The sequence below is a fragment of the Carcharhinus amblyrhynchos genome, chromosome 5 (assembly GCF_965287045.1).
Source record: "Carcharhinus amblyrhynchos chromosome 5, sCarAmb.v2.hapA, whole genome shotgun sequence".
NCBI classification, from domain to species: domain Eukaryota; kingdom Metazoa; phylum Chordata; class Chondrichthyes; order Carcharhiniformes; family Carcharhinidae; genus Carcharhinus; species Carcharhinus amblyrhynchos.
Window position 1 is genome coordinate 4,524,875 of NC_137328.1, and position 24,718 is coordinate 4,549,592.

Genomic DNA, 24,718 nt, shown 5'->3' on the forward strand with positions numbered 1-24,718 from the left:
ATCACGCGTCGCTGCCCCTCCCTCACCCAACTGCCCAACACGTGAACACATCACCACCAACTGTGAACCAGTCCCCACCTGTTGCCTGGTAAGCGAACACATCACTGCCAATCACTGTTGCCTGACGCCCAACATGTAATTTTCAGCATTGTGAGCAAAAGCTGCAGTGTTTTACACATCGTACATCTCATCCTCCTCTCCTGGGCCTTGGTTATTACTGTTGTAATGCAGGAAATTTGTGCACAGCAAGCTCCCATACAGAGCAATGTGGTGATGATCGGATCACATATTCTTTTAGTGATGGCGGTTGAGGGCTAATTTTCACTCAGGGATACCTGGAAGAGTCACCTGTGTTGTTTCTTGAAATAGTGGCCTTCTGCTTAAGATGGCTGACAAACCATTGTCCACATGCGTGGTGGAACCTAGAACTAGAAGATGGAAAGCAGATGTGCCAACTCACCCTAGGGTGAGATCACCCCCTGTCTTTGCAGCAGAAGATGGAGATGGAGGCAACTGGAGGCTCCTGGATTATAAACAAGAACACGGAAGAACTGGCTGTAAATTCTACAAAATCTCCACAATTTAATACTTCTGAATTCAGAGAGGCAAATTTGTGATCAATATTTTGGGGTCACATGTTCTGACCAAATTGTGATGAAACTATTTATTTTGATATATTTTTGGTTCAAGGTGGGGCTGCTTTAAGAGGCAATGTTTTGTTATAGGAATTGATTTGTCTGATGAACTCAAATGCTACAGCAAGCTAATAATTGATCTGAGCAAGGAATATGTTACTTTGTTGATTTAATGGACCTTTTCTTTAGGTACTTTCAGGGTGGTATAATGGTGAGCACCGCTGACTCACAGCTCCAGGGACCCGGGTTCAATTCCCGGCTTAGGTCACTCTCTGTGCACCTTCTCCCTGTGTCTGTGTGAGGTTTCCTCCCACAGTCCGAACGTGTGTGGGTTAGGTGCATTGGCCAATTTAAATTGCCCCTTAGTGTCCTGGGATATGTAGGCTAGAGAGATTAGCAGAGTAGATATGTGGGGTTATGGGGATAGGGCTTGGGTGGGATTGTTGTTGGTATGGGCCGAATGGCCTCCTTCTGCACTGTAGGGATTCTATGATTAGGAATACAGGGTGATGTTGTTAATGGGAGGAGTGATGCTTGTAGGAAAGTAATGCTATTTTCAGTTTTATTTTGAAAACAAAGAATAAAGGGAGTTACTAATGGGAACTGTTGATCAGAATTGGCTACCCAACACCACTGCACCACACCCGCCCCCAACCCGTCCTCTGTCTCTGAAAACTCCTAAGCCTGGTAACCTATGTCACAGCAAGTCTGCCTGAGTGTTGTTAATTAATTTTGAGGGGTTTAAGTCTATCAGAGGAATATTGCTTGAATTGGAACTCACAGTGATAGGTTAGCAGTTAAGAATTATATCTTGTCGTGTTTAAGTATTATTCAATTGTTATACATTAAGATAATTCCTTTGTTATCATTAAACTGTGTTGTTAAATAAAGCTTGTTTTGTTGTAAAGCTCCCTAGTTTATTAGCAGAATTTCACCTGGAGCGAAAAATTTTATCCTCACATTAATGCCAAAATAGAAAATTGTTGGGATCTGCTCTGGCTTCATAATGTACCTGAGGGTTTCTGATCTGGTACCCTAACAAAATGCAAACATCAAAGCTTTAATCTTCACTAATTTCCTTTAGGGAAGGAAATCTGTTATCTTGACCTGGCTTGTGTGTGATTCCGTAAGACATAGGAGCAGAATTAGACCATTCGGCCATCGAGTCTGCTCTGCCATTCAATCATGGTTGATATTTTTCTCATCCCCATTCTCCTGCCTTTTCCCCATAACCCCTGATCCCCTTATTAATCAAGAACCTATCTATCTCTGTCTTAAAGACACTCAATGACCTGGCCTCCACAGCCTTCTGTGGCAAAGAGTTCCACAGATTCATCACTCTCTCGCTGAAGAAATTCCTCCTCCTCTCTGTTTTAAACGATCGTCTCTGTAGCCTGAGATTGTGCCCTGTGGTTCTAGTTTCTCCTATTAGTGGAAACATCCTCTCCACATTCACTCTATCCAGCCTCATGGTATCCTCGCAGTATCCAGATCCACAGCAACGTGGCTGACTCTTAAATGCCCTCCAAAATGGTCTGATTTCAATCAGTTGTATCAAATTGTTTTAAAGTGAATAAAGACCTGCACCAGTTGGGCTGTAATGTCCCAATAAGGCAGCTTACCATCACCTTCTCAAAGGCAATTAGAATGGACAATAAATGCTGATCATCAACCAGTGACATCTACACCCCATGAATGAATGCTGACTGCGATCTGCTCCAAGGCATAATGCGGACAGCAAATTGTGGCCATTAACTCTGGTTCTCTCCCCACAGATGCTGCCCAATCTGCGGAGATATTCCAGCATTTTCTGTTGCATTTTCAGTGGGTTGAATTGTGGGTTCATGCCAGGTTGAGCTTCAGATCAGCGTAACTGAATGTGAATTGTACTAGGCACCACTTGATTAACATTCACATCGTCTGTAACTCTCCGCCTGGCACAGTTGCGCTGCGGTGGCACACCAAGCAGAACTAAACTCATGCCACATTCTGGCTTCCGAGTTTACAGAAATTGAAGTGGCGCAGATGTGAAAATAAAAGAAAGAGACAATGTGATCCAGATGCTTAGGTTGGGAAGATTCCATAAAGAGCTCCTCCGTAATCCCCTTTTAATGTGGTGTAAGGCTGCTTAATTCACATCCAGTTATGGATTGGCCAGTCATCATTTGAATCATCTGGGAACTTCCAAAAAGTGTAAACCGGATGCTAAAGTTTAAAATAGAAACGGCTCGTGCTGATGTATGCACCATATTAAATTATGCTAAAGCTTTATAAATCACTGGCTAGCTCTCAGCTGGACTAATATCACCGACTCTGGGCCTGGCACTTACCAAAGCCAAGAGGAGAATGCATTTGATTTGATTGGATCTGATTTATTATTGTCACATGTATTGGGATACAGTGAAAAGTATTGTCCCTTGTGTGCCATACAAAGCATACCGTTCATAGAGTACATAGTTTAAGTTTAAGTATTAGTGTCACAAGTAGACCGCTATACAAAGCACACCGTTCATCGAGTACGTAATTTTAAAGTTTAATTTGAAGTTTATTTATTAGTCACAGGTGGGTTTGCCTTCAATGAAGTTACTGCGAAAATCCCCTAGTCGCCACGCTCCGTCACCTGTTCGGGTACACTGAGGGAGAATTTAGCATGGCCAATGCATCTAACCAGCACTGGACTTTTGGACTGTGGGAGGAAACCAGAGGACATGGAGGAAACCCACACAGACACGGGGAGAACGTGCAGACGGACTCCATACAAACAGTGACCCAAGCTAGGAATCGAACCCGGGTCCCTGGCGCTATGAGACAACAGTACTAACCACTGTGCACGGCAGGTAAATCCAGTAAATACAAAGAATCTAGGATATGAAGTTCAGGGCGCAGAATATGGTGTTGCAGTCACAGGTAGGGTGAAAAGAAAGATCAGCTTAATATGTATTAGGTTCATTCAATAGTCTGATGGCAAAACGACTCACTGGGATGGGACTAGGGATGATCAGTCAGTGTGGAGAGGCTGGAGAAGCTGGATCTGTTCACCCTACCCAGCAGCCAAGGGAAAATGAATCCAGGTGTTCAACACCATGAAGGATTTTGATTGAGTAAATAAGGAGGAACCATTTTCACTGACAGGAGGGTCAGTCAGCAAGACTACAGGTTTAAGGTTATTGACAAAAGAACCTGGAGTAACATGAGGACAATTGTTTTTATTGCATTGCAATTATGATTTGGAATGCACTGCCTGAATGGGTGGTGGGAATAGACGTAACAGATTCAAAAGGAAATTGGATAAACACATGCAAGAGAAGTAATTGCGGGGTTGTGGGGAAAGGTTTAAAATCAGTAAGTTTATTTATTAGTCATAAGTAAGGCTTACATTAACACTGCAATGAAGTTACTGTGAAATTCCCCTAGTCACCACAGTCTGGATCAATGCAGCTAACCATCACGTCTTTCAGACTGTGGGAAGAAACAGGAGGAAACCCACGCAGACACGGGGAGAACGTGCAAACAGTGATCCGAGGTGGGAATCTAACCGGGGTCCTGGCACTGTGAAGCAGCAGTGCTAACCCCTGTGCTGCCGTGCTCCCCCAGGAGAGATTTAATTAACTAGTGTGTTCTTTAAAAGGGCTGGTAGTGTCAAATTGTGGGTATGCCGGCGTTGGACTGGTGTAAACACAGTAAAAAGTCTGACAGCACCAGGTTTTAGTCCAACCTATTTATTTGATAATATACTCGCAAGCTTTCGGGTTAGCCCCGAAGGGGCTAACCTGAAAGCTTGTGAGTATATTATCAAATAAATAGGTTGGACTAAAACCTGGTGTTGTCAGACTTCTTACAGTGTCAAATTGGCCAAATGGCTTTCTTCTGTTCTGTTTTATGGTTCCATGTTATTAAATCACACATGTCAGCGGCCACAATGTCTTAACAATAATCATTCATGAGATGTGGACATGGTTGGCTGGGCCCATCATCTACTGCCTATCCCTAACTGCCCTTGAGAAGGTGGTGGTGAGCTGCCTTCTTGAACCGCTGCGGTCCTTGTGGTGTAGGTACACCCATGGTGCTGTTAGGGAGGGAATTCCAAGATTTTGACCCAGCAGTGGTGAAGGAAAGGCCAATATATTTCCAAGTCAGGATGGTGAATGGTTTGGAGGAGAATCTGTAGGCGATGGTGTTCCCAGATATATGTTGCCCTTGTCCTTCTAGGTAGTAGAGGTCACGGGTTTGGAAGATGCTGCCTCAGGAAAAGGTGGTCCTGAGGCTGATCTGGTGAAAGCAGGAAAGTTTCAATAAGATTAATAAAGCCCTATGTGGTCAGTGATTGGAAATGTTAATGCTGTGTCTCAGTCCATAGATGCTGTCTAATATGCTGAATACTTTCAGTATTTTCTGTTTTTATTTCAGGTTTACAGCATCCACAATATTTTATTTCTGCTATGATAAGTGGGTTACATTGTGATGAAACTTCAATATTTAACCTTAGACTTGGTTAACTCTGATGTTAATGATGGGATAATGTAGAAGAATTGCTCTGCATTGGGTTAACATGTTGAAAAACTTACAGCAAAGGATGGGACCCACGGTCCGTCACTCTAAAATTCCCTCGGGTTGAGAAAGAAAGAGGAGAAAATGGGTTAAACTGGAATTCAAACCGGATACAGAAAGAAAAGTAAAGAGAGGGAAAAAAAGATTCAACGAAGATGGGCAGCATGGTGGCACAGTGGGTTAGCACTACTGCCTCACAGCACCAGGACCTGCATTCAATTCTGGCCTTGGTCACTGTCTGTGTTGAGTCTGCACATTGTCCCCATGTCTGCATGGGTTTCCTCCGCGTGCTCCAGGCGCTGAAAGATGTGTAGGTTAGGTGGATTGACCATGCTAAACTGGTGTCAGGGAGATAAGTAGGATCACAGGAATAGGGCCTGAGTGGGATTGCAGTCTCCATGGGTTGAATGGCCTCCTTTTGTAGTGTTGGGATTCTATAAGAAGACAAAATGAAAAACTTACAAAAACGAAATCTTCACCAACAATTCGCAACCTGAAGGAATGAGACTGTACAATTTTAATTATTCACTCTCTGGCCAAGGAAGCTGGATTGGCAATCATTAATAAATACCGTAATATTAAAAATATACTTGATCTCTTAATCACTGGCCTTAAATTTCTGCGGTGAGTTTAATGGGTAATTAATGTGGAAACATTGCAACTTCCCTGCGGTTGAAGATGAGATGCTGCCTGTGGAACAATGCAAATCATCCAGCAACAATGCACCCATTCACAACCCCTAACTATCTGTCCCATGCCACAAGGTGGTGACTGATGTTAACAAGTGCGGGCATTGTTCATGCATCATTATTACTCCAGCAAATTCTGGGCAAATGTCAAAGCTTTAGGGACCTTTCGCGTCGATATAAATCAATCAGTGCGATGCCTGAGCTCTGTAAACTGAACAGTTAATCTTCAGCCCAATGTGATTCAGAATCCATTTTCCCTTCGTACCTCCGCAGCTTTTCTTATTTTTAGAAATCGATGTTTATTAAGCAGGAGATAGGATCAGCAGGGGCTAAATAGCAGGCTGACAGTTTAATATACACGGAGAGTTACTAATGCCAGGAAACACTTGCAGAGCTAATTCTTTCTGGTTTTTTCAATAGCACAATGGCATTGTGTCAGAATGCCACTTTCGTGTCTGTCTCTAAAACTTCACCAAAATAGGTTTGCTTCAATTAAAAATACTCCGGTTCCATGGGAGTTGCTATCGAGCGCACAGCGCATTAACTAGGAGTTTTGATGATTTTACTTTGGCTTCTTTCAGCATGATTCAGAACTTGTCTCCAAGTATTTGTCTCTTTCGGGTTATGAACGTTAACCGTTTGCTAACTGCGACAGCAACTTTCGTCAACACTGATGGATTAGGACAACAGCTTTTCCCTTGTTCAGTTTAAAAGGGGCATGGTTTTCACCGAATGCTTTAAGTGAGGTTTAACCCGTGCTTAGCTCAAGATGCTGTCTTGGTGAGGGAGTTGCAGCCAGAACATAGAACCCTACAGTGCAGAAAGAGGCCCTTCGGCCCATCGAGTCTGCACCGACCTCAATCCCACCCAGGCCCTACCCCCATATCCCTACATATTTTACCCGCTAATCCCTCTAACCTAAGCATCCTAGTACACTGAGGGGCAATTTTAGCATGACCAATCAACCTAACCCGCACATCTTTGGACTGTGGGAGGAAACTGGAGCACCCGGAGGAAACTCACGCCAGTGTGAGGAACAAGCACCCTGTTGCTTTTTAAACAGGCAGCAGCTATTAAAACATCCCGGTTCTCATTGCGGAGGCTGTCTGATATTAGGATGACTAACATTTCAACTAATGCCCCGTTCAAACAGCCACCGACTTTTTTGGGAACGTTTATGCCAACTCTGAGGCCTTCTTAAAGGAATACCCACCACTGCATGGTCAGCAAAGAATAAAGAAAGTGACAACACAGGAACAGGCCCTTCGGCCCTCAAAGCCTGCACTGACCATGCTGCCCCAGTCTGAACTAAAACTCCCGACTCTTCTGGGGCTCATATTTCTCTATTCCCATCCTATTCCTGTATTGGTCAAGATGCCCCTTAAAACTCATTTTTGTGTCTGCTTCCACTACCCCACCCCAGCAGCAGGTTCCAGGCACCCACCACCGTTTGTGTAAAAAAACTTGCCTCATACATCTCCAGCGCTGCTGAAGCTGTGTAGAGCATCCATGAATCACACTCAAAAGACTTTCTGGGACAATGTCAAGATTTTACCAATATTCAAGAAATGTTTATTCAGTAAATTCTGAGGATTTCACCCTTTAAGAGTTACTGCTGTACTACCCCACCTTATAGGAGTCAGCAGGAGAACACATCTGGTCATGAACATCTTGCTAAGGGTCCCCTTGGCTTTACATGAAGAATGGGAGGAAGAATCGAGGTCAGGTAGAACATCACTTGTTGCTGTAAGAGGGAGGAATAGGAGGGGAAGATCTCCCTCCTATTTGCAGGACATCCCTCCTCCTCTGTGCCACTAGGACCCTCCAGTGTCACATTCAAGAACCTGTGCACCCTCACAAGAAATAAAAACAAGACTAGACCAGATGGCCTGTCAAGCATGCTTCACCATGCAGTACAATCATGGCTGATCTTGGGTTTCAGGTGCACTTTCCTGCCTGCTCCATGAGTCCCTCAATTCCTTGAGAAACCAAAAATCTGTCTATCCCAGCCCTAAATAACACAATATCCTGAGGCTGTGCCCTCGTATTTTAGATTAATGTTACAGTCATAGCAAAGATACAGAGAAAGATCAACTTAGTGCAAGGTAGATCCATTCAAAAATCTGATGGCAGCAGGGAAGAAGCTGTGTTTGAGTTGGTTGGTATGTGATCTCAGATTTTTGTGTCTTTTTCCCAACAGAAGAAGGTGGAAGAGAGAATGTCCGGGTGCATGGGGTCCTTAATTATACTGTCTGCTTTGCCGAGGCAGTGGGAAGTGTAGACAGAGTCAACGGATGGGAGGCTGGTTTGCGCGATGGATTGGATTGGAGCCCATCAGCACTTTAACTTGTTCTCCTGGCTTAACTCCAACCTTCTAACCTCCAGAATCTTGAGTTCATACAAAGACCCTGCTGCCCAAACCCTAATTCCTGTGCTTGCTGATCTACGCTGGCTCCCAGCGCAGCAAGACCTTGATTTTAAAATTCACACCCTTGTCTTCAAATCCCTTCCCAACCCTCACCCTTTCCTTTCTCTGTAACCTCTTCCATCCTTCAAACCTTCCAAAATCTCAGCACTCCTCTAACCTTGTCCTTTTGGATGTATTCCCAATTTCTAACGCTCCATCATTGGTGGCCATGCCTTTGGCTGCCAAGACCCTTAGCTCTGGAGTGCCTCCATAAACCTCTCTGTCTCTCTCCTCCTTTAAGATGTCCCCTAAGATCCATCTCTTTGACCAAGATTTTGGTCCCTGTTCTAAAATTTCTGGCAGTAACTTATCAATTTATTTGAAAATGTTCCTGTGGCGTGAAGAGCCTTGGGACATTTTAACTAAGTTAACGGTGCTATCTAAATACAAATGGTCGTGGAGGCTTTGGGCCTATCGGCACTTGTGGAACCTAGATACGTGGGAGAACTGGGGCAAACGTAGGCCGGAATTTTCTGACTGTTCACGCCAGCAGGATTCTCCGGTCCTGCCGGCAGCGGACCCCGGCGGGTGGGTTTCCCGCTGGCGTGGGGCCCCTTTGACAGCAGCGGGAGCAGAGAATCCCGCCGCTAGCAAATGACTAGTGGCGGATAACATACGGCTAAAGGCTGGAGAATGGAGCCCATGAGACTGAATTTCACCGGCGCTTCCTCCTGAGGTTTATACGACCCCGCCCAAGGCCAATGGAAAATGCCGTTCTCCGAGCCGAGCCCGGTCCCCGGAACTGGGGCAGGCGTGCCTGTAAAATTGTGGCCATTGACTCCCAAGAATCATCCTAATTTGAGAAATTGTTAGTTGTTTTGGATTGAAGAAGTTACATTACGCGAGGAGTGTGTGTATGACCTGCCAAGAACATGTAGTGCTCAAGGAGCTAGTGGGTCACACGTAACAGGCAGCTGAAACCCTTTCAATTCTCCTCATGTTGATGTAGCGAGGCAACAATTCTTTTAACAATCTAATGATTTACAGTCAAAAGCAACATGAAACGGACATTTTACAGATTCAACACAATCGCCCGTTTAAATATGTGACCTCATTCAGTTGTATCTTGCAAGAAAAATTTCCTTATGAGGTGACGGTGCTGTCTTCAGACAGGGAGTGATATAATTCCCCATTCTGTTGTGAAGAATTCTGCCTGCGATAAAAAAAATCTGTTAATAGCTTAGAGTCTGCCTAGGTACCACCTTGATTACTTGAAAATATGTAAGTCGAGCAAATCCAAATAGGCCCCAAAGACCATAGCCTCACTTTGAAGGGAAAAAAAAACGCTTGCATTTGTATAGCGCCCAAGGGTGCCCCCCCCCCCCCCCAAAGCATTCCACAATCAATGAAGAACATTTCAAATACAGGTGTTATTGTAATATCGGAAACTCAACAGTCAATCTGTGCACAGCAAGCTCCCACAAACAATAATGCGATAATGACCAGATAATATGCCATTAGTGATAATAATCAGGACACAAGGACCATTAGAAGTAGGAGCAGGGGTAGGCCACTCATCCCCTCAGACCCACTCTACCATTCAATGAAATCGTGGCTGATCTTCAACATCATTTTCCTGCACTGCCCCTAGATCCCAGTTAATAACACAGAAATCTATCATTCTCTGTCTTGAACACACTCAATGATAGAATCTCCACAGCTGGGGGGAAACACCTTTCCTGCATCAGTCTGTTTCTTTTTTCCTGTTAGGACAATCTCTCCATCCATTAGTTTGGTGAACTTTTATTGCAACCTTCTATTATTCCTTAGGTAAGGAGACCAAAATTTTACTTAGTGTCCAAAGATGTGTCGGTTAGGGCATTAGTGGGATAAATTATAGAATCCATACAATGCAGAAGGAGGCCATTTGACCCGTTGAGTCCACACCGACCACAATCCCACCCAGGCCCTTTCCTCATAACCCCGTGCATCTACCCTAGCTAGTCCCTCTGATCCCAAGGGGCAATTTAGTATGGTCAATCCACCTAACCCGCACATCTTTGGAGTGTGGGAGGAAACTGGAGCACCCGGAGGAAACCCATGCAGATATGGGGAGAATGTGCAAACTTCACACAGACAGTCTCCCAAGCCAGGAATCGAACCCAGGTCCCTGGCTCTGGGAGGCAGCAGTGCAAACCACTGTGCCACTATGTCAATATACACGAGGTTACGGGATAGGGCCTGGGAGGATGCTCTTTCATAGGGTCGGGGTTGCTGACTCGATAGGCCGAATAGTCTCCTCCTGCACCCTGTCCTGACGTACACCCCAGCCCCTGTGCCAAACACACACACCACACACACATGGGGGTGGCACAGTGGCGCACTGGTTCGCACTGCTGCCTCACAGTGCCAGAAAACTGGGTTCAATTCCCGGCTTCGGGTCACCGCCTGTGTAGAGTTTGCACATTCTCCCTGTGTCTGCGTGGGTTTCCTGCAGGTGCTCCGGCTTCCTCCCACAGTCCGAAAGACGTGCAGGTTAGGTGGATTGGCCGTGCTAAATCGCCCCTTAGTGTCAGGGGGGATTAGCAGGGTAAATGTGGGATACGGGAATGGGCCCTGGATAGGATTGTTGGTGGTATAGATTCGATGGGACGAATGGCCTCCTTTTGTACTGCAGAGATTCTATGATCATCTACATCAGATTCCAGCTATCTGAGTTAGCTGTGCTCCCTCGGTACAGCACCAGCACAGACCTTGGTGCTCAGGGTCTGGAGTGGAACTTGAACCCAGAAACATCTGCCTCTGAGTCAAGAAAGCACTGGGCACTGAGTCACAGCTGACACCAAAAATCCAAACAATGAACCTAGCATCTGTTCACAGCCCTCTGACCAGGACAGGCGTCATGAATATCTCTGCCATCAAACTCACAGACAGCATAACCATTCATTCCAGCAACGCTTTGTTTCGTGCATCTATTTTCGACCCCGTTGTGTTCCCGCTGCTTTCCTTCCGCCCAGCGCAGAGGGAGGGGATTTGACTTCACCTGAACCTCAAGTGCAGCCTCAGGTTCACGAGCGGGGTGCTTTGATCTAACGGCTTTAAACAAGCCTCCACAGCTGAAACAATACTAAACACAAAATGAAGCAAAAACGCTGGAAATCAGGAATAAAAACAGAAAGAGCTGGAGAACACTCAACAAATTTTTTTTCGAAAAGCTTATTTATTAGTCACAAGTAAGGCTTACAATAACACTGCAATGGGGTTACTGTGGAATCTGTGGAGAAAACAACCGAGTAAAAGTTTCAGGTCAATGATGTTTTGTCAGAAATGTTGGAGTTTGTTGTGTGTAAATCGGTTCCTGGGTTCTCCCTATTACAACGATGATTAGACTCGAAATGTACTTAACTGGGTGTTTTGGGGTGGTAAGGGCTTACAGAAGGTGTTGCAGAATTACAAGCCTCTCTTTTTCTTTACTTCTCCCATTCTTTCTTTCCATTCTTTCTTTGCCTATTCCAGACTATTTGCTACAACTGGATCGAGCACTCCCTGGACCGTTTTCCTTTATTTTCCCCTGGTAATCCCCAAATATTCCCACAGTTCACTTTGGTTCAGTTGAGGTCACAACAGCTGTGATTTCCTGCTTGCTTCAGTCTAACATTTTCAGAGTTGGGTACAACCTAGCACCAGAAGCTCGTTAGTTAATCCAACTGCCTATATCTCCCATGGTCTGTCTATCCTAGTGATGATTCATCCTGTATGAGCCCAATTTTCACCTCTTTAAAATCCACTCACCTGCGCAGGGTTGAAATTAGGCCCAATATACATCTAGAAGTTTCCCCACTGCTGATATTATTTTGACTGACCTGAGATTTTTTTTTCCCTACTTGTTCATGGGATGTGTGTGGCACTGACTGGGTCAGCATTTATTGCCAATCCCTAAGTTAAGAACCAACCACGTTGCTGTTAGGGTGCCACAGTGGTTAGCACTGCTGCCTCACAACGCCAGGGACCAGGGTTCAATCCCAGCCTCGGGTCACTGTTTGTGTGGAGTTTGCACATTCTCCCCATGTCTATGTGGGTTTCCTCCGAGTGCTCTGGTTTCCTCCCACAGTCCAAAGATATGCTGGTTAAGTGGATTGCTAAATTGTCCCTTGATATGAGGGCATTAGAAGAATAAATGTGTAGGGATCAGGCCTGGATGGGACTGTGGTCGGTGCAGACTCGATGGGCCAAATGGCCTCTTTCTGCGCTGTAGGGGTTCGATGATTCAATGATCCACTCAACTCCGTTCTGCTGAATCTTTCTTACGGCACAGAAGGAGGCTATTCAACCATTGTGCCTGTTATAGCTCTTTGAACGACCAATCCAATTTCTCCCCATTGGCTACGATTTTCCCCATGGATCCTGCAATGTTTCCCTTTTCAATTATATAACCAATTCCTTTTTAAAGATTCCATTCAATCTGCTTCCATCACGCAATGCATTCCAGATCACCATAACTCCCTGTGTAAAAAATATTGTCTCACCTCGAGTTCGTTATTCAATCAAATTAAATCAGTGTCCACTGGTTACCAACTCTCCGCTCATTGGAAACAAGTTCTTTTTATTTGTTCTATCAAAACCATTCATGGTTTTGAACACCCCAATTGAATCTCCTCTGTTTTAGAACTATAGAATCTCTACAATGCAGAAAGAGGCCAATTGGCCCATCAAGTCTGCACTGGCTCTCTGAAAGAGCATCTTTCCCAGGCCCTCCCCGCTGCCCTATCCCCATAACCCCACGCATTTACCAAGGCCAATTCACCTAACCCGCACATCTTTGGACTGGAGCACCCAGAGGAAACCCACGCAGGCACAGGGAGAACGTGCAAACTCCTCACAGACATGATGTGGAGATGCTGATGTTGGACTCAGGTGGTTACAGTAAGAATTCTCACAACACCAGGTTAAAGTCCAACAGGTTTATATGGACTCACGAGCTTTTAGAGCACTTCTCCCTCATCAGGTGAGTGGCTCACCTGATGAAGAAACAGCACTCCGAAAGCTCATGATTCCATTTAAACCAGTTGCACTTTAACCTGGTGTTGTGAGAATTCTTACTCTGTTCACACAGACAGTCGCCCAAGGCTGGAGTTGAACCCGGTTCCTGGCTCTGTGGTAACCATTATGTCACCGTGCTGCATGAACCATCCTCATCTCGTTCATGTTTCCACGTAATCGCTGTCTTTCATCCCTGGCACCATTCTGGTAAATCTCCTTTCCAGCCACTCCAAGGTCTTGAAATTGTTCCTAGGTACGGTATCCACAATGGTCCACAATGATCACGATCCACTTCAGATCAGCCATGGTCTTATTGAATGGCGGGGCAGGCTCGAAGGGCTTGATGGCCTACTCCTGCTCCTATTTCTTATGTTCTTATGATCCAGCTGGGGTCTAACTAGTGTCTTGCACTCAATGCCTCAAGCTATAAACCCCCTGCACTTTTGACAGCTTGATCAACTTGTTCTGTCATCACCAAAGATTTTGTGTAAATGTTTGTTTCCACGTTCTGTTTAAATTTATGCCATTTTGTTTATGTTGCCTTTCTTCATTCTTCCAGCCGAAACAAATCACTTCGCGCTTATTAGAGTTTAATTCCATCTGTTGTATGTCTCCCTATTTTACGTGCCTGTCTTGGTCAAGAATTTAGATGCGATCCTCCTGACTGCTTCCGACGTTTCCCAGTTTTTGGTCAACAGCAAAATTTGAATTCATGCCCTGATTCCCCAGGTCCAGGGCCATTAATGTATATCAGAAAGAACTGTGATCCGAATATTCCCTTCCAGCCTGAAGAACAACCATTCACCACTCCCCTCAGTATTCTGCCCTTTGGCTAATTTGGTATCTACACAGCCACTGTCCTTTTAGCCCTCAGGGTTTTAGTTTTGCTAACAAGCCTATCATGTGGCACTACACCAAAAACCTTCCGAAAGTCATTGTTCACAACATCAATGGCCCCACCCTCATTAATGCTTGCATTATTCCATCAAACTCCATCAAGGTGGTCAAACCTGATGAGCATTTAGCAAATCAGCTTTCATTTATTAACTCCACTTTGCCCAATGGATGGTTCATTCTGTATGAGCTCAATTTTCACCCCATCAAGACCCACTCACCTGCACAGGGTTAAAATTGGGCCAAATATGCCTCAAGAAGTTTTCCCACTGCTGGTATTATTCTGACTGACCTCAGATTATTTTTCCCCTATTCATTAATGGATGTGGGTGTCGCTGGCTGGGTCAGCATTTATTGCCAATCCCTAAATTAAGAACCAACCACATTGCTGACTAGGTAAGGATGGCAGATTTCCCTAGAGGGTGTTAGTGAATGAGATGGGTTTTTTAAACATTAATTATGGTTATCATTAATTTGAATTCCATATTTTCTTTAATTGAATTCAAATTTCACCATATGCCATGGTGGGATTCGAACTCAGGTACCCAAAGCGGTACACTGGGGTCTCTGGGTTATTAATCTAGGGATATTACCAATGCGCCACCGTCTCCTTATTAGACAAGGGGTGTAACATTTACAATCTTCCACTCTCACATTGACACAGGATTGATGACTGTGGTCAGAGCCTCCACAATTTCCACTAGTGCTTCCCTTAGCAATCAAGGATACATCTCGTTCAGATTGGCTGACTCTTCTTCGCTGCCAACTCTCTATGATCCATTTTTATCCTAGCCAATTTCTCAGCTTTCTCTTCCTTTACCCCTGCATTGCCAGCATTCTCTTCTTCAGTGAAGTCAAATACAATAATATTCCTTGAGTCGTTTGCCATGTTTTCTCTAACCATAGTTAAGAAAATCCACCAGTGCCTCCACTTTCTCAGAAGACTAAAGAAATTTGGCATGTCTGCTACGGCTCTCACCAACTTTTACAGATGCCCCATAGAAAGCATTCTTTCTGGTTGTATCACAGCTTGGTATGGGCTCCTGCTCTGCCCAAGACCGCAAGGAACTACAAAAGATCATGAATGGAGCCCAATCCATCATGCAAACCAGCCTCCCACAGCCTCAGAAAAGCAGCCAGCATAATTAAGGACCCCACGCACCCTGGACATTCTCTCTTGCACCTTCTTCCATCGGGAAAAAGACACAAAAGTCTGAGGCCACATATCAACTGACTCAAGAACAGCTTCTTCCCTGCTGCTGTCAGACTTTTGAATGGACCTACCTTGCATTAAGTTGATCTTTCTCTACATCGTGGCTATGACTGTCACACTACAATATGCACTCTCTCCTTTCCTTCTCTATGAATGGTATGCTTTGTTTGTATAGTGCGTAAGAAACAATACTTTTCATTGTGTACTAATACATGTGACAATTAATCAAATCAAATCAAAATAATCTCTTGAAAGAATCAAACAACTGAAGGCTTTATTCCATTGCAGTGCGATTGTTTATGACTGATCGCAAACTCAGTTCCTGACACGTTGACCCATCTTGCTGTGACTGTATCACTGGCTCCCAACTCACTTGGCAAGGCAGACATCAGCAATAAGAAAATGTGTTTGAGGGAGGATTTGACCTCCACCAGCAAGCATCAAATTGGCAGCACTGTGTAAATGTTGACAAATGTTTGAATAAATGAGGCTGTGTCATTTTTTTTAGTGTCAGTGAAGATTCTTGAGCAGGAATAAACCCCCCAGGAGATCAGCATTAGCTGATACTCTTGACTCTTCTCCCCCACCCCTCTCTTTCCCGCCCCTCTCCTGACAAGGACAAAAGTGTTCTGGTCTCTATAGGGAATGCAAGAAAATATGCCTTTTTTTCAAATGTTCAGTTGGATGACAATGGATTTCTCAAAATGTGAGGGGATGGGAGTGATTAATGGGGGTGATATTAACAAGGAAAGTGCTGCTGTGACAGCAGGAGATATTTGAGTGTCCCTCATCCACTCTACTTACACCGTTAGAGAGAAAAAAAAATCTTAGCTTCTCTCTGGTAGGTGTTTCCCAGCCAATCTGGAACTGGTTTCCTTTCTTTTGCTCACTCTCCGCCCCTTGAGATATCCCTCCTGCAAAAATCTGACTGAAACAAGGCAGTTCCCCTCTTCTAGCCTTACAATTTTGCAGAACCCTGTGCTGCTGTGAGAGTCTGAACAGTAACCCTTCACTTTGGATCTAACTGCACGCCATGAAGCCTCTTACACTCTTAATTCTGCACGGTAAATGTCCACTTCAACTATTTTCTAAATTTATATCTAGCCATAATCTATATATTTATAATTTATAGAAGCGATTCCATTCTGCACCTGTTTTTTTTGAACAGTTGGTTTGCAAACTAAAAGTTTGTAGGTTTGATGTAGACGGTAATAGAGTTTTTTAGGCAAATATTTTAACTTTGTTGCATGCCAACTTTTTTATTTCTTTGTGTTTTATCTCTGTCTCTCTCTCTCTTATGCTGCTTGTGTGTGGTCTGTGAAGCTGTACAGTTTGCCAGTACTGAGCTCCTGGGGAGTAGCGGTTCTTGTGACTTTGAGGATGATACCTGTGGCTACGAGTCAGATTCCAACAATGATCCGTGGATTGTGAATTTGCAAGGTGAGGACAAGTCGCTGACACCCGGGCTGAGCAAACTCAAAATTCTGCATGCAAACGCTTGCCCTACAACCGGGGAGATAAAAGAACTCCAGGGATAAAGGAGTTTCTTTAAAAAAAAAGGAAAATCGATTGCGGGGGTGTTACAGAATCTCCCTGAAACTCCTCAGTGACAAAATTCATTGAGAAGTCTCGCCAAACAAAAGCTTTTCATTTGTGGCGTTAACTTTTCACGTACTATGGACTTGTCAAAGCGCCCTCTGTCAGAGGCATTACTGTTTTGTGTATATTTGTTGGTGTGTGTGTGTTTGTCAAGTAATATGCTCTAATGCCAGCTGGTATATCCCGGGTTTGAGGCAGTGATGGAGACCGGAGTCTTTTTATACAGGATTTGATTTTTGCAGGCTTATCATGTCTGGGCGGTCTCTTGTCCATTATCCTAAGTGTGAGTTTCTGTATTTGGAGATGTGGACCCCCACTTAATAAGAAGTCTCACAACACCAGGTTTCTTACTGTGAGACTTCTTACTGTGTTTACCCCAGTCCAGCGCCGGCGTCTCTGTATCACGACCCCCACTTAGCCAGTTGTTCCTGTTACCCGCGTTTTTGGAGCGCTGATGGATTCCAATTTGATTTGATTTATTATTGTCACCTATTAACATATAGTGAAAAACATTGTTTCTTGCGCGCTATACAGACAAAACATACCGTTCATAGAGAAGGAAAGGAGAGATTGCAGTGTTACAGTCACAGCTAGGGTGTAGAGAAAGATCAATTTGATAGAAGACAGATCGTTCAAAAGTCTGATGGCAGCAGGGAAGAAGCTGTTCTTGAGTCAGTTGGTACCTGCCCTCAGACCTTTGTATCTTTTTCCCAACAGAAGAAGGTGGAAGAGAGAATGTCCGGGGTGGGTGGGGTCCTTAATTATGCTGGCTGCTTTTCTGAGGCAGCGGGGAGTGTAGACAAAGTCAATGGATGGGAGGCTGGTTTGTGTCATGGACTGATATAAAGCGATTAAAAAAGGGGGCAATTGCTATCACCAATTTTACGGAAAGGAAGCATTGGGGTGATGCATCAGTGAGAGAAGTGGCACTTTATGGTGGCACAGTGGCACAGTGATTAGCACTGCTGCCTCCCAGCGCCAGAGACCTGGGTTCAATTCCCGGCTTGGCTCTCTGTGCGGAGTCTGCACATTCTCCCCATGTCTGCATGGGTTTTCCAGGTGCTCTGGTTTCCTTTCAGAGCCCGAAATTTGCAAGTTAGGTTAACTGACCATGTTAAATTGCCTCTTGGGGGCAATTGTCAGGGGGATAAGTAGAATAAATATACGGGGACAGGGTCTGGGAGGGATTGTTGTTGGTGCAGACTCAATGGGTGTTTTTCTGCACTGTAGGGATTCTATGATTTAAGTTTTTATCCAATCCCCTTTTGAAAGTTATTACTGAATCTGCTTCCCCTGTTCTTTCAGGCAGTGCATTCCAGATCACAGCAATTCACTGCGTTTTAAAAAAAAATCTCTACCTCTCCCATATACCTTAAATCTGTGTCCTCTGGTTAGTGATCCTCCTGACGACTTCCACTGTCAAAAGCTCAACTTGGAATCACCGCCACTGAATCTCCACTTCTCAAAGCAGCAGCTCAGTTACTATTGAACTGTCAGCACCTTAATTAATATGTAAAAAATACAGATAGCCTAATCACAGGGTATTGAGAACCTTCGTAAAACATTCCTGGAATATGGAGATAATGTTTTGTTACATTTGGCAGCCGGTGCTTTTGTTAGCTGTCATAAGTGATGAACGAGCACCACATGTCAGTATTGAGGAGATTCTGGAACATTGATGGACTGAACCATCTGTCGGTAACTCAAATAAATAGGACGACATTCCAATTAGACACCACAAATCAAACACAGAGCAACTTGTTAGTACAATAAGATTGGAGGGAAAGGAGGCTTATTTAAGGAGAGAAATTCATGTATTGATAAAGCACCTTTCACAAACTCTGGTCATTCCAAAACGTCTCTTTACACACAAAGAAGTACTTTTTTGAAGCTTGCTCATTATTTGGATATAGGAAGTGCAGCTGTCACTTTGTGCATAGCAAGCTCCCACAATGAGGTAAATGAACAAATTTCTTTTGGATTTGGTTGGGTTTTAAATAATGTTCTGGCCACTAGCAAGAAATGCCAAGCTGCTCTTTGAATGGTGGCCATAGATTCTCTTTCACATTCCACCCCCCCCACTGCTTAGGGAGTTTCAAAGACATATCCAAAGGCAGCACGGTGGCATAGTGGTTAGCACTGCTGCCTCACAGCATCAGGGACCAGGATTCGATTCCCAACCTGGGTCACTGTATGTGTGGAGTCTGCACACTCTCCCCGTGTCTGCGTGGGTTTCCTCCACGTACTCCGGTTTTCTACCACAGTTTGAAAGATGTGTGGGTTAGGTGCATTGGCTGTGCTAAATTCTCCCTCAGTGTACCTGAACAGGTGCCGGAGTGTGGTGACTTGGGGATTTTCACAGTAATTTCATTGCAGTGTTAATGTAAGCCTACTTGTGATGATAAGCACCTCTGACAGTGCTGTGCTCCCTCAGTGTCACTACATGTCACTAGGGGATTTTCTCATTAACTTCATTGCAGTGTTAATGTAAGCCTACTTGTGACATTAATAAACTTTAAACTTTAGAAAATGTCAGCCTGGATTATGTGTTCAGATTTTTGGGTGCTGAACCCAGAATCTTTTTGAGACAAATAAATGTATTTAAACCACAGGCTGTTTAGGGAGTCAGTCACTTTACATTGACATGGTTAGCACTGCTGCCTCACAGCGCCAAGGACCCAGGTTCAATCTAGCCTCAGTCACTATGTGTGAGGAGTCTGCACGTTCTCCCCATGTCTGTTTGGGTTTCCTTTGGGTGCTCCTGTTTTCTCCCACACTCCAAAGTTGTGCAGATTAGGTGGATTGGCCATGCTAAATTGCTCCTTAGTGACCCAAGATGTGTGGGTTAGGGGGATTAGTGGGGTAAATATGTGGGTTACGGGAAAAAAGCCTGGGTCAGATGCTTTGTTGGAGAATTGGTGTGGACTTGATGAGCTGAATGGTGCTTCTGTGCTGTAGGATTTCTATGATTCAAAGAACAAAGAAAATTACAGCACAGGAACAGGCCTTTTGTCCCTCCAAGCTTGCACTGATCATGCTGCCCAAGTTAACTAAAACTCCCTACCCTTCCGGGGACCATATCCCTCTATTCCCATCCTATTCATGTAGTTGTTAAGATGCCCCTTAAAAGTCACTACTGGGATTATGGAGATAGAGTGATCGAAAAGGAGCTAGGTAAGATACTCTGACAGAGAGTCAGTGCAGATTTGATGGGCCAAATAGCCTCCTTTTGCACAGTAGGGATTCTATGAATCTTTGTGCCCCCTGACCTACGCTGAATTTTGCTCCAGCAATGCTCGGAATCTAAAATTCTTATCCTTGCTTTCAAAGCCCCGAGTGGACTCAATCCCCACCTTCTTCTGCACACACACATAAACATACACACAGACACACACGTACACACACACACACATACATAAACACACTGACACACACACACATAAACACACACATAAATACACATACACACCCATGTATACACACACACACGTAATGCACACGCACACACACATTGACACACACACACTGACACACATGCACACATAAACATAGACATACACATACACACACATAAACACACACACATAAACACACACAGGCACATGTACACACACACACATACACTCACACACTGACAGATGTACACCCACACACACATTCACACAGACACACACCCCCACACACACAGGCACATGTACACACACACACACAGTCACACACTGACATACACACGCACATTCACACAGACACACACAGGCACATGTACACACACACACATACACTCACACACTGACAGACGTACACCCACACACACATTCACACAGACACACACCCCCACACACACAGGCACATGTACACACACACACACACACACACACACACAGTCACACACTGACATACACACACACATTCACACAGACACACACACACACACACAGGCACATGTACGCACACACACATACACTCACACACTGACAGACATACACACACATTCACACAGACACACACACACACACACACACACACTGACACACACACTCACACTCATACGCACATGCACAAAATGGGTGACATTTTCCTGTCCCATCTGCCATGGGAATCATGGCAGGCAGGATATGGACCATGATAAGGTCCACTGAGTTTGGACGGGATTTTCAGGTTTTGGGCCGAGCGCGGCAGGAAAATTCCTCTCGATATCTCTGAAACCCTCCACAGCCTGTCAGAACCCTGCCCTCCTCCAATTCTATCATTTTGTACCTCTCTGATTTGAATCATTCCACTATTGGCAGCCATGCCTTCAGCTGCCTGGGCCCAAAACTGAGGAATTTCCCTCCTTACAATTCTCTGTCCTTCTTTAAGACTCTCCTTGTAATCTACCTCTCTGACAGAGCTTATGGTCACCTGTTCAAATATCTCCTTACTGTCAAATCTTCCCTGTGAACCACCTCGGTGTGTTTTTAACTTCATTAACAGCACGATATAAATGCAACTTGTTCTTTGCTTCAGAGCAATCCAAGGGGAGGTGAGATTCAAATGTATTTTGAGGCAACAGTTGCTGTTAAGGAGATGAAGTGGGATTAATGCACTGCCCTCATTCACGATGACATACAACTCAAATCATTTTGAATCACTTTTTTGATGGTTAAGGCTTGTTGTTTGTTCGGAAGTGCATGCTGCCTGGATCAAAAGCCACAATGAATCACATTGATGGCAGGACATCAATCCTGGCCCTTTGTCATTATTCAACCAGAAAGATCCTGAAGCATCTCTCCCCGTCCCATCCCATCTTGCAACAGGTCAGCATGCTGGAAGTGATTGCGCTAGAGAAGGTGACAGGAGATTCACCAGGATGTTGCCTGAGCTAGAGTGTTTCAGATATAAAGAGAAATTGGTTAGTCTGGGGTTGTTTTTCTTTTGTACACCTCAGTCAGGGGACCTGATCGAGGTGTACAAAATTATGGAGGACATAGACGCTGACAAAATGGTTAAGAAAGTCCATCAATGCCTCTACTTTCTCAGAAGACTAAGGAAATCTGGCATATTTGCTACGACTCTCATCGACTTTTACAGGTGCACCATAGAAAGCATTCTTTAACATTGTACCACAGCTTGGTCTGGGATCCTGCTCTTCCCAAGACCACAAGGAACTACAAAAGGCCATGAATGCAGCCCAATCCATCACACAAACCAACCTCCCATCCATTGACTCTGTCTACACTTCCCACTGCCTCAGCAGAGCAGCCAGCATAATTAGGGACTGCACACCTTCTCTCTTCCACCTTCTTCTGTTGGGAAAAAGATACAAAAGTCTGAGGCCATACGCCAACCGATTCAAGAACAGCTTCTTCTCTGCTGCTGTCAGACTTTTGAATGGACCTACCTCGCTTTAATTGATCTTTCTCTACACCCTCGCTATGACTGTAAGACTACACTCTGCACTCTCTCCTTTCCTTCTCTATGAATGGCATGCTTTGTATGTGTAGCACGCAAGAAACAATACTTTTCACTGTATACTAACATATGTGATAATAATAAATCAAATCAAATCAAAGATAGGTTAGATAGGAAGAAATTTTTCCCCTTAGTTGAATGGCCAATAACCAGGGGGCAGAGATTTAAGGTAATGAGCTGGAGATTTGGAGGGGATTTGAGAAAAACCTCCTGATGCAGAGGGTGGTGGGAATCTGGAACTCACTGCCTGCAAGGATGGTAGAGGTGGGACCTCTCACAACATTTAAGAAGTATGTAGAAGAGCAATTGAAACCCATTTGAAACTATGGACTAAATGTTGGAAAATAAGATTCAAATGGATAGGTGCTTGATGGCTGGCACAGACATGACGGGCCGAAGGGCCTCTTTCTGTGATGTAAAACATTATGGGACAAATTTTTCCATTCCACCCGCCATGGGAATTGGAGCAGGTGAGATCCAATGAAAAAGTCTGTTGAGTTGGGACAGGAATTTTTGGGGTGAATGTGGCTGGAAAATCCCAACCATAAACTTCAACTCAGAGCCAGGTAACTCAGGACAGAAGTTAGGAAACACTTACTCATGCACAGGGTGGTTGAATTGTGAAACCCTCTCTCTCACAAAGCAGCAGTGCCAGTTCATTTCATCATTATAAAATCTAGGATTGATAGATATTTGCAAGGCCAGGATACAGACCCACTGGCCAACTGTGAGAATGAACAAAATGCGGTCCTGGGTGTAATTGAGAGCAGAAACAATAACAGCAGAATCCAACCCCTGGAATCACTCGTGAACTTGTTGGTGTCTCAGCAGGTGAGATGAAACTCTGAATCCCTTCCCACACTGGGAGCAGGTGAACGGTCTCTCCCCAGTGTGTGTGGATGCTCACTCCATCACCTCGACTTTGCCTCTGATGATCCTGCTGGGGAGGCGATGGCCGAGTGGTATTATTGCTAGACTATTAATCCAGAAACTCACCTAATGTTCCGGAGGCCCGAGTTCGAATCCCACCATGGCAGATGGTGGAATTTGAATTCAATAAAAAAAAATCTGGAATTAAGAATCTACTGATGACCATGAAACTGTTGTCAATTGTGGGAAAAACCCATCTGGTTCACTAGGGAAGGAAATGTGACTTCAGAGCCACAGCAATGTGGTTGACTCTCAACTGCCCTCAGGCAACTAGGGATGGGCAGTAAATGCTGGCCAGCCAGAGACACCTGTATCCCACAAATGAATGAAAGTGCTTTCTCCCATGAGTCTGCAGGGACGTTTGACCTCATCAGGGATGCTTTGAGGACATTCCTAAAGCAATTCCAACCTCTTAATGTGACCGAATCCTGAGTAGAGTAGTCACCTTGGGTGTAGGGTGCCAGATGTATAAAGGACACATCCCACTCTATGGGGCTTGTTTGAATGAAGCAATACTAGGCACGGTGCCGTGGGACCACCTTGTTTGCCATCTGATTTTTGAGCAAGATCTTATTGAATGGAAAAACATATTTGAAAAGCTAAGGGCCTCTTCCTGTTCTTGTGTTCATTGGGAAGTCCAAACCACGAGCGGGATTTTCCGGTCTCACTTGTTCCCGAACTGTAATCCCTGCCCGAGATCAGTGGGCATTTCCATGGCCCACCCCCCACCCACTCCTATTCCCATGGCGAGCTGAGCAAGACGGTAAAATTCCAGCCCATGTGTCAATCACTGATACAAGATTTCTTGACATCGGCCTAAGCTTATCTTTTACTGATATAACTCAGTGTTCCTTATCATGATTATATTTATATCTATTGCCTAACATTTCCTTTTCTGATTCCATGGGCTGCATTTACAGATCTATAAAGTCACATCAAGGTGTCTTCTTTCCATGCTGAAATATCTAAGTCCCTCCAGTCTATCCTAATGAGCCCCATTAATCCACTGGTAAACCAATCGGTGGAATATGACCTGAGATACTAATACTTTCCTTAATAATTGGTTCATTCACAAGTTGTAGCTGTCTGCTTTCAACCTGTCTCTAACTTTGTCTCTCTTTATACTCTTAAGTATACCAATAAAACAAACAACTTAAAATAAATAACTAATCAACAACTCCTTAAAGTGGCAAATATTTCTTTATAACTCTCCTGAGCAAAACAATTGATTTGGTTTGATTTATTATTGTCACATTTATTGGGATACAGTGAAAGGTATTGTTTCTTGTGAGCTATACGGACATAACATGCC

The 24,718-nt window shown here is 44.4% G+C and overlaps 1 protein-coding gene across 1 annotated transcript in view; it reads left to right on the forward strand.

The window, feature by feature from the left end:
• Positions 1-16,381: 16,381 nt before the first annotated feature.
• The window catches only part of mamdc2a (MAM domain containing 2a), a 91,598-nt gene continuing 83,261 nt past the window's right edge, over positions 16,382-24,718 (forward strand). Inside the window, exons 1-2 of the mRNA XM_080189597.1 lie at positions 16,382-16,490; positions 16,750-16,866. Coding sequence (XP_080045723.1) covers positions 16,460-16,490; positions 16,750-16,866 — 148 coding nt within the window. The 5' untranslated portion in view covers positions 16,382-16,459. The remainder of the gene's footprint in view (positions 16,491-16,749; positions 16,867-24,718) is intronic.